The 19,504-nt window shown below is 45.2% G+C and overlaps 1 protein-coding gene across 1 annotated transcript; it reads right to left on the bottom strand.

The window, feature by feature from the left end:
- Window positions 1-10,966: 10,966 nt before the first annotated feature.
- LOC136476063 (ADP,ATP carrier protein ER-ANT1-like) lies at window positions 10,967-13,726 on the bottom strand. Its single transcript, XM_066473743.1, has 3 exons — window positions 13,311-13,726; window positions 11,759-12,127; window positions 10,967-11,664 (listed from the first exon to the last, which is right to left on the bottom strand). Exons 1-3 carry the CDS (start codon window positions 13,599-13,601, stop codon window positions 11,350-11,352), a joined length of 975 nt encoding a protein of 324 aa, XP_066329840.1. The 5' UTR covers window positions 13,602-13,726; the 3' UTR covers window positions 10,967-11,349.
- Window positions 13,727-19,504: the final 5,778 nt, after the last annotated feature.

Here is a 19,504-nt window from a genome sequence, read left to right as displayed (position 1 = left end):
TTCTCGGTTCTCTTGTGCTCCGCGGGCGCGTGCAGCGAGTGCGACTTGTCTTGTGTCGTGTACTCGTACGCCGCAGACCCGCAGCGCCGATTCCGCTGCCGACTTCTCTGCGACTGCATTAACCCCAATACCCCATGTTCCCTCTGGCATGTGGAACCCCGGCGGCCATACTTGGCACTAGTGTTTGTTAAGGCCAGCTGGATTTATTATAATCAGGATTATATATAGAAAATCTGTTGAAGGATATAAAGATATAAAGAACAATTTTTATACAAATAGTTCTTCAAATAATAATAATAATTTAAAAAGTGAGTTTAAAGAAGACTCTTGCAGATGCTCTAAAACTAGAAATCATGTTTTCTTAATTCTCTACGATAAATATAAAAAAGGATAAAAAGAATCTGGTGGCACATAGTACTCTCTCTGTCCAGGAAAACATGCAACTATGGATTGCGTGCCACAAAAAGTAGTTCACGTTTGATCAAGTTTCTACTGAATAGTATTCATATTTATGACTTCAAATCAATTTATTATGAAAACACATTTCATAATTAATCTAATAATATTTATTTGATATCATAAATATTGATACTTTTTTATATATAATTAGTCAAACTTAAGATATTAAAATGTGGCACTGTGCTAGAATTGCTTCCTAGATGAAGGGAGTATAAGACAAAATAGTAATTTCTATTGGACATTATTTGTGTCTATCTATGGATTAGGTGAACATGGTTTTAGGCATCCAGAGGAATCCAATGGGCCAAAAAAAGGTCCACAGAGCCTAACTTTTCTGAACAGCTAAAAGGGTTGGGCCATTGGGGCAGGAGGAGCGAGTGACATAGGTGCAAAGCACTTCCCCTAAAAAAAAGGTGCAAAACACTTTTTTTTAAAAATCATACGATAATGATATGACGCGCGTCGTCCGTTCGGACGCCGCGCGTCCGCACTCCGTCTTATCCAGCGCCGCTCGTCAGTCAACTTAAAAAAAAAAGACAACGCCGCTCCCTTCTCCAGCCGCAAGCAGCGCGTCGCCGCTCACCATGGCCGTCTCCAACGTGGTGGCGCCGCATCCGCCCCCATCCCGCGCTGCTCCGTGCTGCATGGTGTGGTCGTTCGCCCCAATTCGCCCGCCACCGCCGCCATCCCCCGCGACACCTCCATCCCGCGTAGCGGCCCACTCCGGTGCGCCACTGCCATCCCTGTAGCGCCATGCTGTGCTCCGTCCTCCGCCATGCCTAGGCCATGTGGCCAGGAGAGGGGTCATCGTAGGTCAGGCCCAGGCCAAGCACTTGCGGAGCTGGCCGCTGCCAGGCCGCATGTTGCAAGCTTATATTTCAAGTATTTTAGATGTTTCATAGGTATGTTTCAAGTGTTTCATGTGCATATTGCAAAAGTAGATCCAGATGTTGCATATGTTGCAAGTGTTTCAGAGGCACGTTACAAGCGTTTGTTCAAAATATTTTTAGACGTATGTTTGCAAGCGGTTTTTGATTTAGATGCTGCATATGTTTTACACATGTTGCAAAGACTATGTTCCAATGATTTTAGTTGTTTCAGTCTTATGTTGCAGTAAGTGTTTTCATGTTGCACGTTGCAAGTGTTTTATCTGAATATTGCACATGTTTCAAGTGTATGTTGCAAATATTTCATCTGCTTCAGACATATTTTTGCATTCAAGTGTTTTATGTTTCAGAGAAATGTTCAGTGAGTCATGGGGCACCTAGGGTCCTACGGATGGGGACGTGCTCGTCCTCATCCTAGCTCCTAGGTCCCACCCACGCGTAGAGAGGGGAGCGGTGTTGCTAGGAAGGAGTCGCGAGCACTTGAAAGGTCCTAATGGCTAGAGGGGGGTGAATAGCCTATAAAAATTTCTACAATAACACTTAACAAACCGGTTAGACAATTATGAGGCAAAGCAAGTGTTGCGCTAGCCTACTAAAAAGCAAGTCATCTACCACAATTCTAGTTTCTATAGTTACTTTCCATGCAATGGCTATGTCACTGCACTAAGTTAGTATGCTCTCAAAGACTAACTAAAGAGTCACACTAATCAAACTAACAAGCTCTCACAACTAGCTACACTAAAGAGCTTGATAACTAGTTTGCGGTAATATAAAGAGAGTGGGTAAGATGGTTATACCGCCGAGTTGAGGAGTGAACCAATCAATCACAAGAATGAATACCAATGAAGACCAATCACCTCGGAATCAAATGATGACACAATAATTTTTTATCGAGGTTCACTTGCTTTCCGGCAAGCTGTTCCTCGTTGTAGCGATTCACTCACTTGGAGGTTCACGCGCTAATTGGCATCACACGCCAAACCCTCAATAGTATGTCGCACAACCAACACAAGATGAGGATCACACAAGCCACGAGCAATTCACTAGAGTACCTTTTGGCTCTCCGCCGGGGGAAAGGTCAAGAACCCCTCACAATCACCATGATCAGAGCCAGAGACAATCACCAACCTCCGCTCGACGATCCTCGCTGCTCCAAGCCGTCTAGGTGACGGCAACCACCAAGAGTAATAAGCGAATCCCGTAGCGAAACACGAACACCAAGTGCCTCTAGATGCAAACACTCAAGCAATGCACTCGGATTCTCTCCCAATCTCACAAAGATGTTTAATCTATGATGAAGATGAGTGGGAGGGCTTTGGCTAAGCTCACAAGGTTGCTATGTCAATGCAAATGGCTAAGAGAATAAGCTTGAGTCGGCCATGGGGCTTAAATAGAAGCCCCCACGAAATAGAGCCGTTGTACCCCTTCACTGGGCACAACACGGGGTGACCGGACACTCCGGTCATATCGACCGGACGTAGGACCCTAGCGTCCGGTCGTGTGATGCATGCCACATGTCATCGGCTTCAAATGTTGTTCGCCCGATCTCAATGGTCAAGTGATGACCGGACGCGCTGCTGCGAAGTGACCGGACACTGGACCTCAGCGTCCGGTCGTTTCCAGTAAGCATCCAGAAATGAGAAATCACGACTAGACGCGTCCGGTCATGCTCGACCGGACTCACCTAGCGTTCGATCACTCGGCATCTCCTCTGTGCACTGCCACATCAGCGGGACCGGACGCAGCCCTCCAGCGTCCAGTCACTAAGTGACCCAGCGTCCGGTTAGAGACCGATGCTAGTGTCTTCGCTGCTTCTATTGACCGGACACGCCGGTCCTTCCGAGACCAGCGTCCAGTCACTTACAGTGACCTCCGTATTTTCTGTATAGGGCGCCGGTGGCACCGTCGGACTGTCCGCACTCTACGGGCAGACACTCCACCGGTGAAGTTCCTAACCCTTGCTCAAATATACCAACCATCAAGTGTATCATCTTGTGCATATGTGTTTGCGTATTTTCACAAACATTTTCAAGGGTGTTAGCACTCCACTAGATTCTAAATGCATATGCAATGAGTTAGAGCATCTAGTGGCACTTTGATAACCATATTTCGATACGAGTTTCACCCCTCTTAATAGTACGACTATCGAACCTAAATGTGATCACACTCTCTAAGTGTCCTGATCACCAAAACAAAATAGCTCCTACCATTTATACCTTTGCCTTGAGCTTTTTGTTTTTCTCTTTCTTCTTTTCAAGTCCAAGCACTTGATCATCACTATGGCATCACCATCATCATGTCATGATCTTTATTTGCTTCACCACTTGGAATGTGCTACCTATCTCATGATCACTTGATAAACTTGGTTAGCACTAAAGATGGCAACGGGGCGGGTTCGGATCGGGTGGAGTGCCTGGGCACCCGAAACCGAAACCCGAACCAAAAATCCGAATCCGACCCGAAAACCGATTCGGGTGAAAATCCATCCCTGAAACCGAAACCCGCGGGTACCCGAAACCCGACGGATTAACCGAAACCCGAACATGAACAGTACAGTACACAGTACAACAGTCTTAAACAATACAGTTACAGTACAATACATCAACAATTTCACTAACAATTTCAGCAACAATACCAGACGCAGTACAGTAACAATACAAGTCAACAATACGAGTCTTAAACACCAAGTTATATACCTAGGGTTCCTAATGGGCCTTTAGTAGGCCGAATTATTTCGGGTACCCGATGGAGCTCTGCGGGTTATTTTTCAAACCCGCGGTATTTCGGGTATCCGAACCCGAAAAACCGTGGGCGAAAACCACGAACCGAAACCGAAACCCGTGGACCCGAAACCCGCGGATATCCGACCCGAAACCGAACCGCTGCCATCCTTAGTTAGCACTTAGGGTTTCATCAATTCACCAAAACCAAATTATAGCTTTCAGCACTACGATAAGGGCAAGGTGCGCATTCGGGACGTTGCTAGGCGGACGGGGATGGGCTGCGTGGGTATCTGGACGCACATCCGCCCCGAATGTGCAGGCGCTAGCCACGCCCAAAATCATACGCTCGTACTTACTTCGTCTTGCAATACAATACATTTAAAAAAAATTAAGCAACTTAAGTAAATATTTAAATTGTGTGTGTCATGGATTAAAACCAGTTAAAGAGTTTTCTTCTTAAATTGTGGCTTTTTTTAACAGATTTTGCTAATCCGAAATTTTTTTAGATAATGGGAAAAAGCTCTGACTTCAGCATACTTTGAAAAAGAAGCATCAGTCCAAAAAACAAGAAAACACACCCAAAATTTAGAACATTAAATCTAAACATATGTACCACATGGAATACCATTTATTTCAGTACAAATTTTAGAAGTCATAATGCACTGTATTGTAGGATGGAGAAAGTAGACACAAAATTGTAATGTTTTCTAATTTCTATATCTATAGACGGGAAATACGCACAAATGCGAGAACTAAAAATACTAGCCCATCAATTACACACCTAATAGTTTAAAGGGAAACATATATTCTAAAAGATGCATTAAGTATTACTAACAATAACAAATATTTCTTTGTGTTGCATTTAGTTTGTTGTACAGTCATTTCGAGCTCATATCTTTGTTGAATTTATTTATTGGCCTTGAGCCCTTATTTCAAATAAATCATAAGGCTTATACTAAATGTTAAGTGTAATAATAAAAGATCAATTGAAGAGAAATTAATTGTAGATTAGCTCGGCTTAAATAAGTGACTATTGTATGTATCTATTGTGAAGCTGAGAAGTGAAGGCGAGCCACACCTACACCCGTAACATGCCAAGTTCAGATTAGCACAAATGCAAAAATGAAAAATCTGAGAAAACAAAAATTGGTATATCAGAGTAGCAGATTGCACAAATGCGCCTATCAGACGCTGAGAGAGCACCGATTCGCGCTCTGGATCATATGGATGGGATCTCCAGAATAGCAGGGACTGGCTTGTTGTATCTATCCACCAGAAATCTTATTATGTTTGCAATCTGTCACCCCACGGAACTCACACACAGCAGATTAGGCATCAGCACCTGGATCTTCTTAATGCTAGTTCTATGCACATCTGCAGGGGAACGACTTATAGGATGGAGGTTTCTACTACATTAGCTATCAAGTACTAATGGTTTCCACAATGCTTTAGATTTCCTTTCTCCTTTCCGATATTGATTAACGCTCCTGCATAACAGTTGCCTTGTTCGCTTGGCTTATAAGCCATACTTTTTTAGCCAACGAACAATAGTTTTCTCTCATAACAAATCAGCTAACAATACTTTCAGCCATGGCTTATTAGCCAAACGAACATGGCAAGTGGGAGTATCCAATAGTAAATTGTCCAGCATTTCGCACTAATGAACATGCACTGTAATCAATTATAGTTTGATTTAAATATTAAAAGCACTGGAACATAGGTTTAAGACTTTTAGTAAATTAAGCTGCAAGTATATATACTTCCTCCGTTCCTTAATATAAGCCATATAAAATTTTTAAAAAAATCCAAAATATAGGTACGTATCAGCTCCCACGCCGATTAGTTTGAAAATCTTCCCACCGTACATAGCACATGCCCCAACCAATCCTTTAGATTTAGGAAGCAATCTGATTGGGAGAGAGAAGATGACATGATTTTCCTTTTTTTTCTCGGTCTCACATCCTTTCCCAAGCCGTGCGTTAATATTGGTGCTAAAAACTATATGGCTTATATTAAGGAACGGAGGGAGTATTTAACAAAGGATCAATAGGGCAAACCCAACAGGAGCCACAACCAACAAAGAGAATGGTAATATAATAATAGTAAAAGGAGATCAAAATAGCAAAGGATAAGACTAACAACAAAACTGGGTTTAAGTCAAGTCTTCAAGCCGATTTTCTCATCTGAAATGACAGGTATATACTGATGCATGACAATGTGGCAGGGGTTTAAAAAGCCTAGCTACATGCTATATTATTCCTATGCAAGAAAAACCATAACTTGAAGAGGACCTTTCAATTTTAGGTTCCAAAAGGCTCAGCCACAATTACCTTCAAGCAGCAGCAGCAGCACCACCACCACCACCATAAATAAAAAAGAAAAGAAAAAAAATCCCCTCCTTTCTGTTCCTGATCTAACAATGAACCAATACACAAATAATATGCATGCGCATGTGATGGTTCACTTGCATACTGGCTGATGAGCACAATAAATATCCTCCCAAGGCCCAAGCACTAAACTCTTTGAATGCATCTTAATTTTGTTTCACTGTCATCTGCCATGAAACAATTAACAGTACTGGTACTGAACCATCAGGACAGCAACAGTAACAAGAGTATGAAGTAACAGGCATACAAGTAATGATTGTAGAATGAAATAATGACAGGAGTTCCTTGCCATTGGTACGATTACAACCTAAAAGCAACACTCAAGGTTATCTGTATAATCTCTAAAATTACATGAAAGCTCACGACTAAGGACACCAGCGGCGGTGGAGCTAGCCAAAAAACAATGGTGGCACACTATAGTAAATAATTTTTGTCTAAAGGGAAAATATATTGTCAAAACAAGACAATCACCAATTCACCATATAAAGTTTGATTTACCCGGTGCCTGTGTACCACCTAGAAGCAAAATTCAGGTACATTAGCCGTGATCCAGGCCAGAAGTAGGAAGCTTAGATGTATTTAACTCCTCACTGCAGGGGAAACCTTAAATGTTACTGTAATATCCACTATCGATAAAAAGCATAAGGAAAGAAACAGTTAAGAGGTATAAAAGTGACAGGGATTGTTCTGCAAAGAACATGACATGAAGCAGGAACATATGATACATGCTATTAAAAGATCCATTACTATCAAAATGCATAGGAAACAAACACTAAGAGGTGTGTTGAGTGAAAAGGATTGTTCTGCAAAGAAGACTTTTCAGACCGTATAACAAAACCGCTGTGGGACAACAATCAACACAAATTTGTTTGTACATATGCATGAAGTTGTGGCAACCATGTACTCGGGTCAAGCAGTTAAATCCTAGGGGTAGCTGGTGAGGAGCAATGCTGCTGACTGAGGACTATGAAAGAGGAATTTAAGGCTCTCTTATGCTGATCGCCATGCCTCATGAAGGAATCAGCTAACAATTTTCAATTGCACACACACCTCTTATGTCATGAGTGGCCAACTGCCTTCCCACCAAATGTCAAGATAATATACAAGTACTTATTGGATCTAATTCACTGCAGAGAGGGAAGAATACGATTCAACAAAGAAATTCCAAGTGTACTATTCACATCCCACCTTTTTCTCTTAACTATAATTTAAATTTCACATTGATAGGATACAGTTGCCCCAATGATCACACCAACATTAGCATCAACATGTAGTCACGCTTCATGACTCAGATCTTGAATCTTTGTCACAAAAAAAATATTCATCCATCACTCAAAGAGTTGACTGTGTATACATGTTTCTAGGTCCATGTTTGATAATGCTGACATTGAGTAGAGTTACAGAACTGCAGGAAACAGAAGCACATTGTTGTAGACGCTTTCATTGGGAAGCAATACAGCAGGAAGAAGAAGGCGCCAGCCTCTAGTGGCTAATTTTAGGCCATAGTTATCTTTTCCTATAAGTTAGGATCTGGTGAGTCAGTTTGTTAGTGCCCAGCCGGCCATTGGGAGATATAACAATTGGCCGGCAAATAGAGTCATCACGTTCAGAGCCTCCCAGGGAGGGCGAACCTGCTCTATCGCTGCTGCTATCTCTAGGTTTAGCCATTGTAATCATTCCCAGTTCATCAATAAAGATCAGCCAGATTACTAGCTCTATCATCTGCTATCAGAGACCTCTCGATCCTCTCGCCTGTCATGGGTGACAATCTCAAGACCACTCTGGACGCCATCCTTGCCGATCTCTCCTCCATCAAGAACGAGGTGACGACGATCAAGGGCGACCAGAGCCGTCTCACGTGGTCATCAACCGGCTGCAATCGGACCACCACTCCTCCGGCGGCTCCCACAGTGGCAGGGACACGGACCACGGCGCCCCTCCCCCTCCGCCTCCACGCGAGCATGCCAAGCACAAGCTCCGGTTCCCGCGCTACGACGGCAGCACCGATCCGGTGCTCTTGCTCTACAAGGCCGAACAGCTCTTCCGTGCCGATCGCACGGCGGATGACGAGCGGGTGTGGCTCGCCTCCTTCTACATGGAAGGTGCTGCCCAGGACTGGTATTACCGCCTCGAGTAGAACCACGGCGCTCCGACGTGGGCGGACTTCGTCGACAAGGTGCAGCGGGCGTTCGGGTCGCCGGCACGCAGCAATCCGCTCGGTGCCCTCATGAAGTTACGCCGCACCGGGACGGTCGAAGAGTACAAGGCGCAGTTCTTGCCCATGCTCGCGCGCTGCAGGCCGCTCCAGGAGCAGGACCAAATCGACATCTTCACCGGCGGGCTCCGCAATCCGCTACAGACTGACGCCGAGCTCCAACATCCGGCCACGCTCGACGACGCCATGTCCCTCGCGCGGGCTTTCGAACGGCGCCTGGAGTTGGACGAGGACGAGGACTCCTCTATGAGCCGCGTCCCCACCCGCACCAACCCGCCGATTCGGCCGCGCCTCCTCCTGCGGTCAAAACTGCGTCGCTGACGCCGCCGGCTCCAACCAAAGGCCCACCGCCAGCAGGCCCGCGCTTCAAGCGGCTGACGCAGCAAGAGATGGCCCAACGCAGAGAGGAGGGCCTCTGCTTCAACTGCCCCAAAAATTTCATGGCGGACCACAACTGCATGAAGAAGGGCTTGTACCTGATGGAGCTCGATGATGACACCCCAGTCGAGGACGCTGCGGTGGAGTCTTCAACTACCGACGACGTCGAGATCTCCCTCCACGCCCTCACCGGCATCAAGACGGCGGACACCATGCACCTGGCCACATTTGTCGAAGGCGCATCCGTCCGGGCTCTGGTGGACTCGGGATCCACTCACTCCTTCATCGCCGCGGATACTGCACGTCGCCTCGGCCTCCAGCCCGCGCCGCGCCCCGGCCTCACCGTGGGCGTTGCCAACGGGGAACGCGTCCGGTCCGCCGGGGTCTGCGCCGCCGTCCCCGTCACCATTGGCACCGAGGAGTTCCACATCGACCTCTTCGTCTTGCCCCTCCCAGGGCCCCTGCTCTCCACGCCGCCGAGCGCCTGGACCTCCTTCAACTGCTCCTGGCTGAGTTCGGCGATATCTTCGACACGCCGTCGTCACTGCCTCCGGTTCGTGCCTGTGATCATCGGATTCATCTCCTACCAGGCACGGCCCCGATTGCGGTACGGCCCTACCGCTACCCCCAGCTGCTCAAAGATGAGCTGGAGAGGCAGTGCGCCGACATGCTCCAGCATATTTAATTGTGTCCGATAACACAGCTAGAACAATTGTCTGTAAAGATAGCTGCCATATAGTTCAACTGCATAACCTGCATAAGTTGGAGGATTGCTCTTTTCACAGAAATTTTATGCCTTTCAATTCAAGTAAGGTGCATAAAAACAGATGGACCAAAGTCTGGTCTTTCTTATGTCATCAATAAAAATAAGTATGCCTTAAAAAATTGGCATAGTTTAGTTTGATCTATGAAGATTCACTATATTGTAGTGCAATGCAGATGTGAAGTGTATATATATAACTATATAAAGAGGACCACACCATAAACGCGCGAGTACCATCCCAAGCTATTGCGATTTCCAAATTCCAAGTATTAGTTTTAAGAATTTTGCTTTCAGGATGCACATAACATTCATGGAAATGAGAGGATGGAGGAACCAGCCAGACAATACTTCAAGAGTTGTGACATTGTTTTTCTTTTCTGTGATATAATGGAATTGTGAGAAATCGGGCCATAACAAGCATGTGGGTGCAGGAAGTAGAAGTTCTCCTCTGGTGCTGCAATATCTATGCATATTATCGATTGCTAGTTAATTTTATGAGCAGAGCATTCGATTAACACTTGGCATCAAATTCATAAGGAGGTTGGCAGGAAGAGAAGACAACGCATCAAGGCAAACCAAGCAATGACTCTACACAGGGAAAAGAAAAGGAGACCGTACCTGGGTGGGAAGTAGCGGATGATGCTGGCCTGGTTGAAGGTGCACCCTCCTTGCGGAGGATGTGGGTGAATGTGTCGTGATGCCATTGTATGAGTACGTGAGGGCCACCAGACACAATATCTCATCCTAGTTCTGGTCTTCAGGAGCAGCAGCTTGACACATTCTGCTGGCACGGCCCCCATCTTGGCCACCATGGTCACCGCACCTCCCATGGAGAAGTCCATCACCAGATTTGACAGTGAGCTCACAAGGCTCATCAGCCTCCCCTCCTTTCAGTTGTTCAGTGCTGCCAGCGCGGTGGCAATTATTCAGCTCTCCAGTGAGCGGCGATGATCAGAATCGGAGACAGATGGGGATTAAAGGCTCCTTTACTCCTCTTTTGAGTGACTGACAGATTAATGGATGCGAAATCCACTTGAATCCTGTCTCTTCGAAAAAGGTCGGATGCCCCTGCAAAAATGTCATGTGCATTTGCACATGACATGCTCATATGATGTTAGCGGAAATCCAAATCTGGAACTGAAGAACCTTCCTCAAGAGTCAAGAGATCCATCTCTTTTTCCTTAGAAAAACAGTTTGGTCATGACCTACTGAAGGATTTGGATTTACATTTCACATTGATAGGATACTATTGCCCCAAATGATCGAAGAAACACCAACATGTACATGTATTCATACTTGAAGGATTAGATCTACACATTAAATATAGTTTCAGCACTCTCTGTTTACAAGAGTTATCTTTTGTTGCAATGACTCCATCTCCTTCCTTGTGAGAAAAATCTCCAGGAAAAAAATTCCTTTTTCTTTCCCCAATAATTTTTGTGAACTTCATCAGGCTCAGGGATTCTTGCTTGTGCATCCCATTTGAATGATCTGGACTTCAACCAAGGATCTGAATACATTCATAACCATATGCACATCATTTCACTGCCCCTTTCATTTTGCACTCAAAATTGTGACCATGCCGGCTCACCAACTGTTGGAGTTGATCGTACCCAGAAAGAACTCCAGCTCCTGCCATCCCTGAGAGAATATTTGCACCAACACCTCTGAATAATGTGAAGAACCCTTCGGGTGAAACTATCAGTTTTACTGCATGGAAACCGTTCTTGTATTTAAATGGTTGTCCTGAGGTCAACATCATTCTACGACGGACCGTGTCGAATGGATAGGCACAGGCCCCAGAGAATGTAGTAATTGCCCAGCCCAAGGCAAAACTGGCAAAGAAATTCCCCTGAATAGCAACAAAAACAAAAGTTAAGGGTGCCATACAGAACTTAGCAGGAAATTCCTGTGATAGTCATGCTACTTCACGAGACTGTCAGTACCTCCAATGGGCCTACTAGAACTAGAGGCTTCATGCTATCATAGATACCAAAATATAGACCCCGGTACAAGGTGATTCCCATAATAGACACACTGAAACCTCGATATAGTCCAGACATGCCATCGGTTGTAAGTGTCTTCTTGTAAACATCCAGCAACCCCCTGAACTGGCGTTTGGTTCCCCGTGATTCAATTGCATCAGTAGCTAGCCTTGTTCTTGCATAATCTAGATGGTATAGCAGCAATGATGTTGTAGCTCCTGCAGCACTGCCAGAGGCTACATTTCCTGCTAACCACTTCCACTTTCCGTCTTTCTCCCTGTCATAGCCAAAGAAGCTTTTGAAGTAGCCCCTAAATGCAAAGTTAAAAGCCTGCACAATGGAAGTTTCATTTAGGTTGATTTTTCGTCATGAAGGGAAAAAACTGATTCATTTTCCGGCCTCAGCATCTTTAAAGAAGAAGCCTCAGTTCACACAATACAGAGTTTAGCTTGCGCTACCTCACACTCAACTCTACGTGCAAAACACATATAAGTGACAAGTTCAAAATTATTGACAAAGCATAAATATGAATGGCCACCCATAGGACACAAAGAACCTTATCACCACCGCCTCCAGGGTGCGGTGCCACACACATAGATAATGTAACATTAAGCACAGTTAGACAAACTACAGGAAACAGCAGCACATGCTCATTTAACTGTTCGATAACATAGCTCGAATAATTGGCTGTAAAGATAGCTGCCATATAGTTCAACCGCGTGACCTGCATAAGGTTGGAGGATTGCTCTTTTCACAGAAATTATAAGCCTTTGTAGTAAAATGCATAAAAACATACAGATGCAAATGCTGACTCTGGTTGTTTTTTTATGTCATCACTAAAACTAAGTATGACTTAAAATTTGACCTACTTTTTTTCTGAACACGCACAAGAGCTGTGTATCATTATATTAAGAATTGAGAAAGAAAATAAAGGGAAAGAGCCCTTACAAACACGCACCCCACACTCTCCTTAAACAGGCCTAGTGTATTTTCATTTATGAAGATTCACTACCTCAAAGTGCAGTGCAGATGTGAATCACTGAATTGTATATATAGAGGAAGCACTCCTTGTTCACATAAGTGGTCATATTACCAAGCCATTTCTCTTTCCAAAACTGTTTTAGCAAAATGCACACAGCTTTCTTTTCGACGAAAGGATGGAGGATACTGGCGAGACAACACATTTAGAATTGTTTGTTTTTCTCTTTTCTGTGATGGAAAGGAATTGTGAACACTGGAGGCCGTAACAATCATGTGGGTTCAGGAACTGTGAGTCCCCGAAGAAGAAGAAAAAAGAATTCTGGATTTCTGGCTCTGTAATTTCTGCACTCAGGATCGGATAATCCATGCATAGCATTGATTGCTAATTAATTTTGTGAGTAGGGCATTCGATAGAGTCGGTGTCAAATTCATAAGCAGCTTGACAGTAAGAGAAGGCAATGCACATATGCAATGGAGGCGCATCAAGCAATCGTATACTAAGGAAAAGGAGAAAAAAAAAACGGAGACGGACCTGGGTGGGGAAGTAGCGGATGACGTTGGCCTGGTTGCCGCGCCACAGAGCGGCGGGGCCCTCCTCGCGGAGGACGCGGGCGAAGGCGTCGGCGATGCCCTTGTAGGGGCGCGTGAGGGTGCCCCGGCGCAGCATCTCGGCCTGGTTCTGGAGCAGCAGCTTGACGCGCTCGACCGGCGCGGCCCCCGTCTTGGCCACCATGGCGGCCGCGCCGCCCATGGCGAAGTCCGCCGCTACGCTCGCCGGCCTCGGCGGCCTCTCCTGATTTCGCTCGTCGGGCGCGGCGGCCATCACTGGATGGCGGCGGTTGGTGGCTTGGTGCCTTGGTGGGAAGAGACGGATTTGTTTTCCGCCTCGATCGACATCAATCTGACGTGTGACGTGGAAAGAGACGGATTGCTGGACGCCAAATCAATCGGGATTTCCATTTTTTTCAACACTCCGATTGTCACTGCCAAATATAAAATTGTCCTAGAAAACAGTAAACGACCTACGTTTTTTGTGTTTTCGCTGACGTGGCGACACTTCAGTGCGGTCACTACCTTCTTCCTCCCTTCCTTCCCAACGAGAGCAGAGCAGGGGCACCGGTGCTGCTCGTGGCTGGCGAGCTCTGCGCGCATCGGCATGGCCGCGGCTTGATTCCCCGCCGGGAAGACCACACTGGCGGCAAGGGCGGGCCTGGAGGACTCGATGAGCCTACTCGGCCCCTGGGCTGGCCGTGGCTCGGCGAAAAGTGGCTCGAGGCTCGCCTATCACGCGCTGGAGCAGACGAGTAGAGGCGCGCGGCAACGACGTAGCAGCGGCGGCCGAGGCGGCGGGGCGTCTGGAAGAGAGGAGCGCCGCAGGAGTTGGAGCACGGTGGAGGTAACTGAGGGCTGGGTTGGGACAGGGGAATGCGGAGCAGGGAGCTCACCGGCTTTTACCTCGCGGGGCCGTCGTTCGCGAGCTCGGCGACGATGGCGGCGGATTCTGGTGCTTCAGCTTTGGCAGGCTCAGCCAGCGTGCGCAAGGGAAGGAGGGAGGCGCGGCGGTCGCTGTGGAGTGCTCGGCTCGGCTCGGGATGGGGCGTGGCTGCGGGGACGGCTGTGGCGTCGACGAGCTCGTCGACCGGCAATGGCGGGCGGCAGCGCTTTTGGCAGAGAGAGCGAGAAGCGAAGGAGAGAGTCGAGTGGAGCAGGGCGCGAGGGAGGGAGAGCTCGGCGTCCTCATAAGGCAGGCAGCGGGGCAGGACGGTGGCATGTGCGCACCTGGTGCGGCATGAGCGTGGCCTGGCGAGCTCCGCCGCACCGGCAGCCGCGCGGGCAGCAGTGGCCGCAACGACGACAAGTACTACTATACGAGCGCCACCCGAGCAGTTCATCAGCTCCGTGGTCGTCTCCGCCAGGGGTCACCTGTGGAGGCTCGTCTGCTACTTGAGTGGCGACTCACACGAGCTCAATGGCGAGTACGCCTCCATCTTCCTCAGTCTCGTCAGCGACTCCGCGCGCGAATGTCCGGGTCAGAGCCATCTTCGAGGCCTTCCCGTCGGCATCACCGCCCTGCTCTGCGCGTTTCTAGACCTCCAGCACGATGCGCGCTCCAGCGTGGGTGCTGAGCTCGCGGCTCCGCCCCGTCCCGTGCCGCTCCATAGATAGAAGGTGGAGTCGAGGAGGGAAGAAGGTACTGACAGCTGGCCCCACTAGCAGCGCCTGGGTAACGGGAAGCTGCCTGTGTTGTTCGGGCTGGACGGACAAAGTAAGATGGAGGCGTCAAGTTTCGCTGATCATGTCAGCGAAAATAACAAAATTATAGCTAAGTTACTATTTTTCGGGACAATTCTATATTTGGCACGATGAAACTGGCAATCGGAGAGTTGACCAGCAATATCGATGGCAAATAATTAGAAATCCCAAATCAAGCCGACGCACCTGAAAAAATATACAAACTTCCGTAATGCATCTCAAGAAGCACGAGATGATGTGTCACGGGGATAAATTACGAATCACAGGGATAAATAAATTACCACAAGCACGAGATTGAGGTGTTGCATTGAGAATTTTTGTTTCACGAAATGTTACGCTAAGAAATTACAATAATATAGACCTGAACGAATGAACCAGGTACACGGGAGGAGCTTGTCCACAGACGGCATAAAGAGAGCGGCGGCGGGCGGCGGGGCGGCAGGCAGCGTGTGGCGGCGGCCTGGCGGGGGCTCCGGTGGAGAGGTGAGCCGGGCGGCGGCCAGTGCAGGACCCACTGCCGCTGCCACAGCCAGTGTTGTATATTGATATTGCAAAAATAGATAAGGATATTGCATATGTTGTAATGGCTATACGTATATGTTTTAAGTGTATGTTCCAAATATTTCATCTGTTCTAGATGTAAGAGCATCTCCAAGAGACTTTTTAAATCTCACTCTCTAAATCATCATTTGAAGAGTCATTTGCATAAAATCGCTTTCTATATCATTTCACTCTTCAATAGTTTTTCTATATCTCGTGCGCAGTCTATAGAGTCATTCTCGTCTTTTATTTTTGGCTAGCGAAAAATCGAGAATAGAAGATGGCTATATTTGGATAACCATTTATATTACACCACAACCTTTAAACAACGACTGACTTGAAGTTGCTGAAAGGGGTGTACAACGATGGACAGTCCGTTGCTAAAGGTTATAGCGACGGACCCCTGCAGTTGCTAATGAAGCCGTCGTTGTATGTATACAGCGACGAACATCATCTTTAGTAATGGACCGTTCGATGGTCCAACTTTTAGCGACCGACAACATGTTAGACCTTTTAGCAACCGATAGTTCATCGCAATAAGAACTTTTAGCAACTGACAGTCCATCGACCTCAATTAAATAGGTAAAAAAAATTAAACCAACTGTATTTGGAACTGTGTAAATTGGACCAAACATTCCGAACCAATACAATATTGAAATTATACTATATAGATTTTGAATGACATACACAAATGGGCACAATAATCATACTCTCATTCATTTATATCAAATGAGTACATATATAATCATGTCACTAGATAGCTTGTTAACATCAATCAAGCCAACATACAAGTATATGTAGCTAAATACAAAAACTAGCAATTGTCATGAGGTTGTACAACAAACAAATATTGTTTGCCTGTTGACCAAAAGCCATCATCCAAAAATGATCTAACATAATGATAAAAAAGATAGCACCCTCAGCAGGTTGTAGTCCAAAAGGAATCAAAATTGTAACAAGATCTTTAGTACACTCTAAAATTTTCTCTCCAGAAAGTGGAGTCGGTGCCTGTCTAAGCTCGGTTGAACCAAATTTCTGATAATCAAACCTAAATGGGTGCTCTTCATGCAAGAACCTACGATGACCCATATAGCAAGTCTTGGTGCCATTACCAAGTCTAAATGAACATATATAAGAGTGGCAATCAGGACATACTGCTTCACCAGATGTAACACAACCAGACACATATCCTAGACCTAGGAAATATGTAATAGTCCACAGTATTGCAGCACGCAACCGGAAATGCTCTCCCTTTGAAGGGTCATAAGTTCTAACTCCATTAACAAACATATCTAACAAATCCTCAATAAGTGGTTGAAAATAAACATCCATATTATGACCAGGAGCATGCTTCCCAGGAATAAAAAAGAAAGGATGAAGTTTGATTGCTTCATGCACATTGAAGGTGGAAGATTGTATGGTATATATATATCGGGTCAAATGCTATAACTAACATTCTGGCTCCTATATGGATTAAATCCATCCGTGGCAAATGCCATACGGATATTGCGGCCATCCTTAGCAAACTCTAGATGTTTATCATCAAAGTCTTTCCAAAGAGGAGAATCTGCAGGATGCCTAAGAAAATCATCTCTTGTTTGCTCCTCATCATGCCACCTTGTAAGAGCCGCTGTTTTCGATGATAGAAACAACCTTTGGAGACTCTTCTTTATTGGAAAGTAGCAAAGAACCTTCTTAGGAACCCTATAAACATGCTTCCCATCTAGATTGTTCCTAATTGATTTCCACCATGAAACCTCACACTTTGGACATGAATTAGAATCCTTATGGTCCTTCCAGTAGAGAATGCAACCGTTTTCACAAGCATGGATACTAATGTACCCAAGACCTATGAATTTAATCAATTTTTAGATTCATGGAAGTTTCTCGGTAGTGCTGAACCCTCTGGTAATGCATCATTAAGAAGGTCTAGTAGTAGGTCAAAACTTCTATCAGTCCATCCTCCAAGAAGCTTGATGTGAAGCAATCTAATCAAGAAACGCAGTTTCTTATATTTCTTGCAAGTAGGGTACAGCTCTTGGCTATTGGCTTCTACCTACTTTTGGAGGGCTCGTAGGTCATCACTAGGCTGCAGATCAGAACTGTTATCTTCAAAATTCCCTCCATCATCTAAACCACCAGCTAGGTCCCTAAGCAATTCAGACATTTCATCATCTTTAGCCTCTTCAATAAGGACAACACCATCACTATTCCTAGGATTCATATTGGATGAACTAGCTTCTCCATGGAAGCTCCATGTTGTGTATCCCCTTACAAACCCATCACATATCAAGTGTTCACGTACATCACACGCCTCTCTCCAAAATGAGTTAGCACACTTTCTGCAAAGGGCATAATATCTTGTTTCCTATTGTTGAATTTTAAATGCATAAACTATGAAACCATTCACACCTTGTATATATGCCTTGGTGTGCCTACATGGATTCATTATGTTAAATTCCATGTTAACTACATTAAGTCTGAGCAGTTAAGAAATAGTTGATGTGTGTACCTAGGCTCATTCTCAATCCATGTTTTATCCATAGACCTTTGTGGGCAGATCAAGAGGCTTTCTTTATATATATTTTTACACTACAACATCACACCATGGAATAACCACAAGGCACATCAGAATCTTGGAACAAGGTAATGAAGCATTCATGAATACGAACTGGTTAAATAAATCTTACCTTTCACAAGTTCCTTCGACCAATAACTTCTTAGTTATGAACGACAACTGCTATGATTGTTTTAGATGTCTAGAAAACTTCAAATACTTGTAGGCACCTCCTTTACCCTAAGAACAGGTGGCTAGTGAAAATGAAACAATTTACACCATGAATCAAAGTGGAGGGCAGAAATAAACGATTAGCTTGATGCTTACCTGTTGGATGTTTCGCTTAATGACGTTTGCTCGTACGGGATGATTCGAATAAGGTCTACAGGTGGGTAATCTGCAATGGCATATATTTTTACATGAGATCCACATGTATTTTCCTGTTGTCCATGTCAAATAGAAGCTAATACTTGAGCTAATATATCCTATGCCATTAAAAATCATTACAAGACAAGCCAAACTTAAAGCCATGCTAACTTAAATCCCCTGCTTGCCCGTGACACTGCTAGCTATAGATTCCACAACCTATCAGCTAACTTAGCTAAAGCCTATCACACTTGAAGCAGCAGACACTGCCTATTGGACCCATACGTGATCTATTGAGGCTGAAATTTTTTCCCCCAAAGACCTATTGACCAATAACTTGTAATGTAAAACAAAAATAGATCCTGCTAGGTGCTCCTAACCCAGAAATTAGGATGGCTTCTAGCATCAGCATGACTCACACGTACATCGAACCCAACAACTATGAAGGTAGGAATACAAGGTTGTTAAGATACACTATCTCCTTGTTCAAATTAGACCCACGGATCGGATGACGAATATATATAAATAATAAAGCAATAACATTCAATTCAAGATATCGATCGAGTAACCATCACAGGAAGCTGACACGTTACAAACATACAAGGCAAACCAAACAAGAACATATATACAACATTATTCAGTGTTTCACATATGCAGATATATCCTTTTTCATTATTAGCCTATCACATGCGACACATATATATGCCTCTGACTTCGTGAGTGGACTATTACACCCCTAGCGGAGTTGCGAGCGATAGATCAAATGTATATATAACAAATAGAAATTCCCTAGCTCATGCATTTGTTGATCCGATAAAAGCAGTCAGAATCAACAACCATCAAAGAGTTGTTGGCGGCTGAGAACACTGCCAAAATTACATCTGCATGCCTTGATTCATAATTACTAACATAATGGAGTACAGCAACTTGAACTTGAACCAAATGGTAAGAATAATAATATAAAAAATTAATTAAGCTCTCAGGTTGTACCAGGGATCCTTAGCTTTCTA

Source organism: Miscanthus floridulus, chromosome 8, assembly GCF_019320115.1.
Source record: "Miscanthus floridulus cultivar M001 chromosome 8, ASM1932011v1, whole genome shotgun sequence".
Taxonomy (NCBI): domain Eukaryota; kingdom Viridiplantae; phylum Streptophyta; class Magnoliopsida; order Poales; family Poaceae; genus Miscanthus; species Miscanthus floridulus.
Note: the sequence above shows the minus strand (reverse complement) of the source record. Positions and strands in the feature narration are given on the sequence as shown.

What these genes read in the sequence shown, in the direction of transcription:
- LOC136476063 (XM_066473743.1), bottom strand. Translation starts at nt 13,601, where the DNA reads ATGGCCGCCGCGCCCGACGAGCGAAATCAGGAGAGGCCGCCGAGGCCG. An exon ending in TCCGCTACTTCCCCACCCAG is followed by an intron (nt 12,128 to 13,310) that starts GTCCGTCTCCGT and finishes TCCATTGTGCAG; the next exon opens with GCTTTTAACTTTGCATTTAG. An exon ending in TTCTAGTAGGCCCATTGGAG is followed by an intron (nt 11,665 to 11,758) that starts GTACTGACAGTC and finishes GTTGCTATTCAG; the next exon opens with GGGAATTTCTTTGCCAGTTT.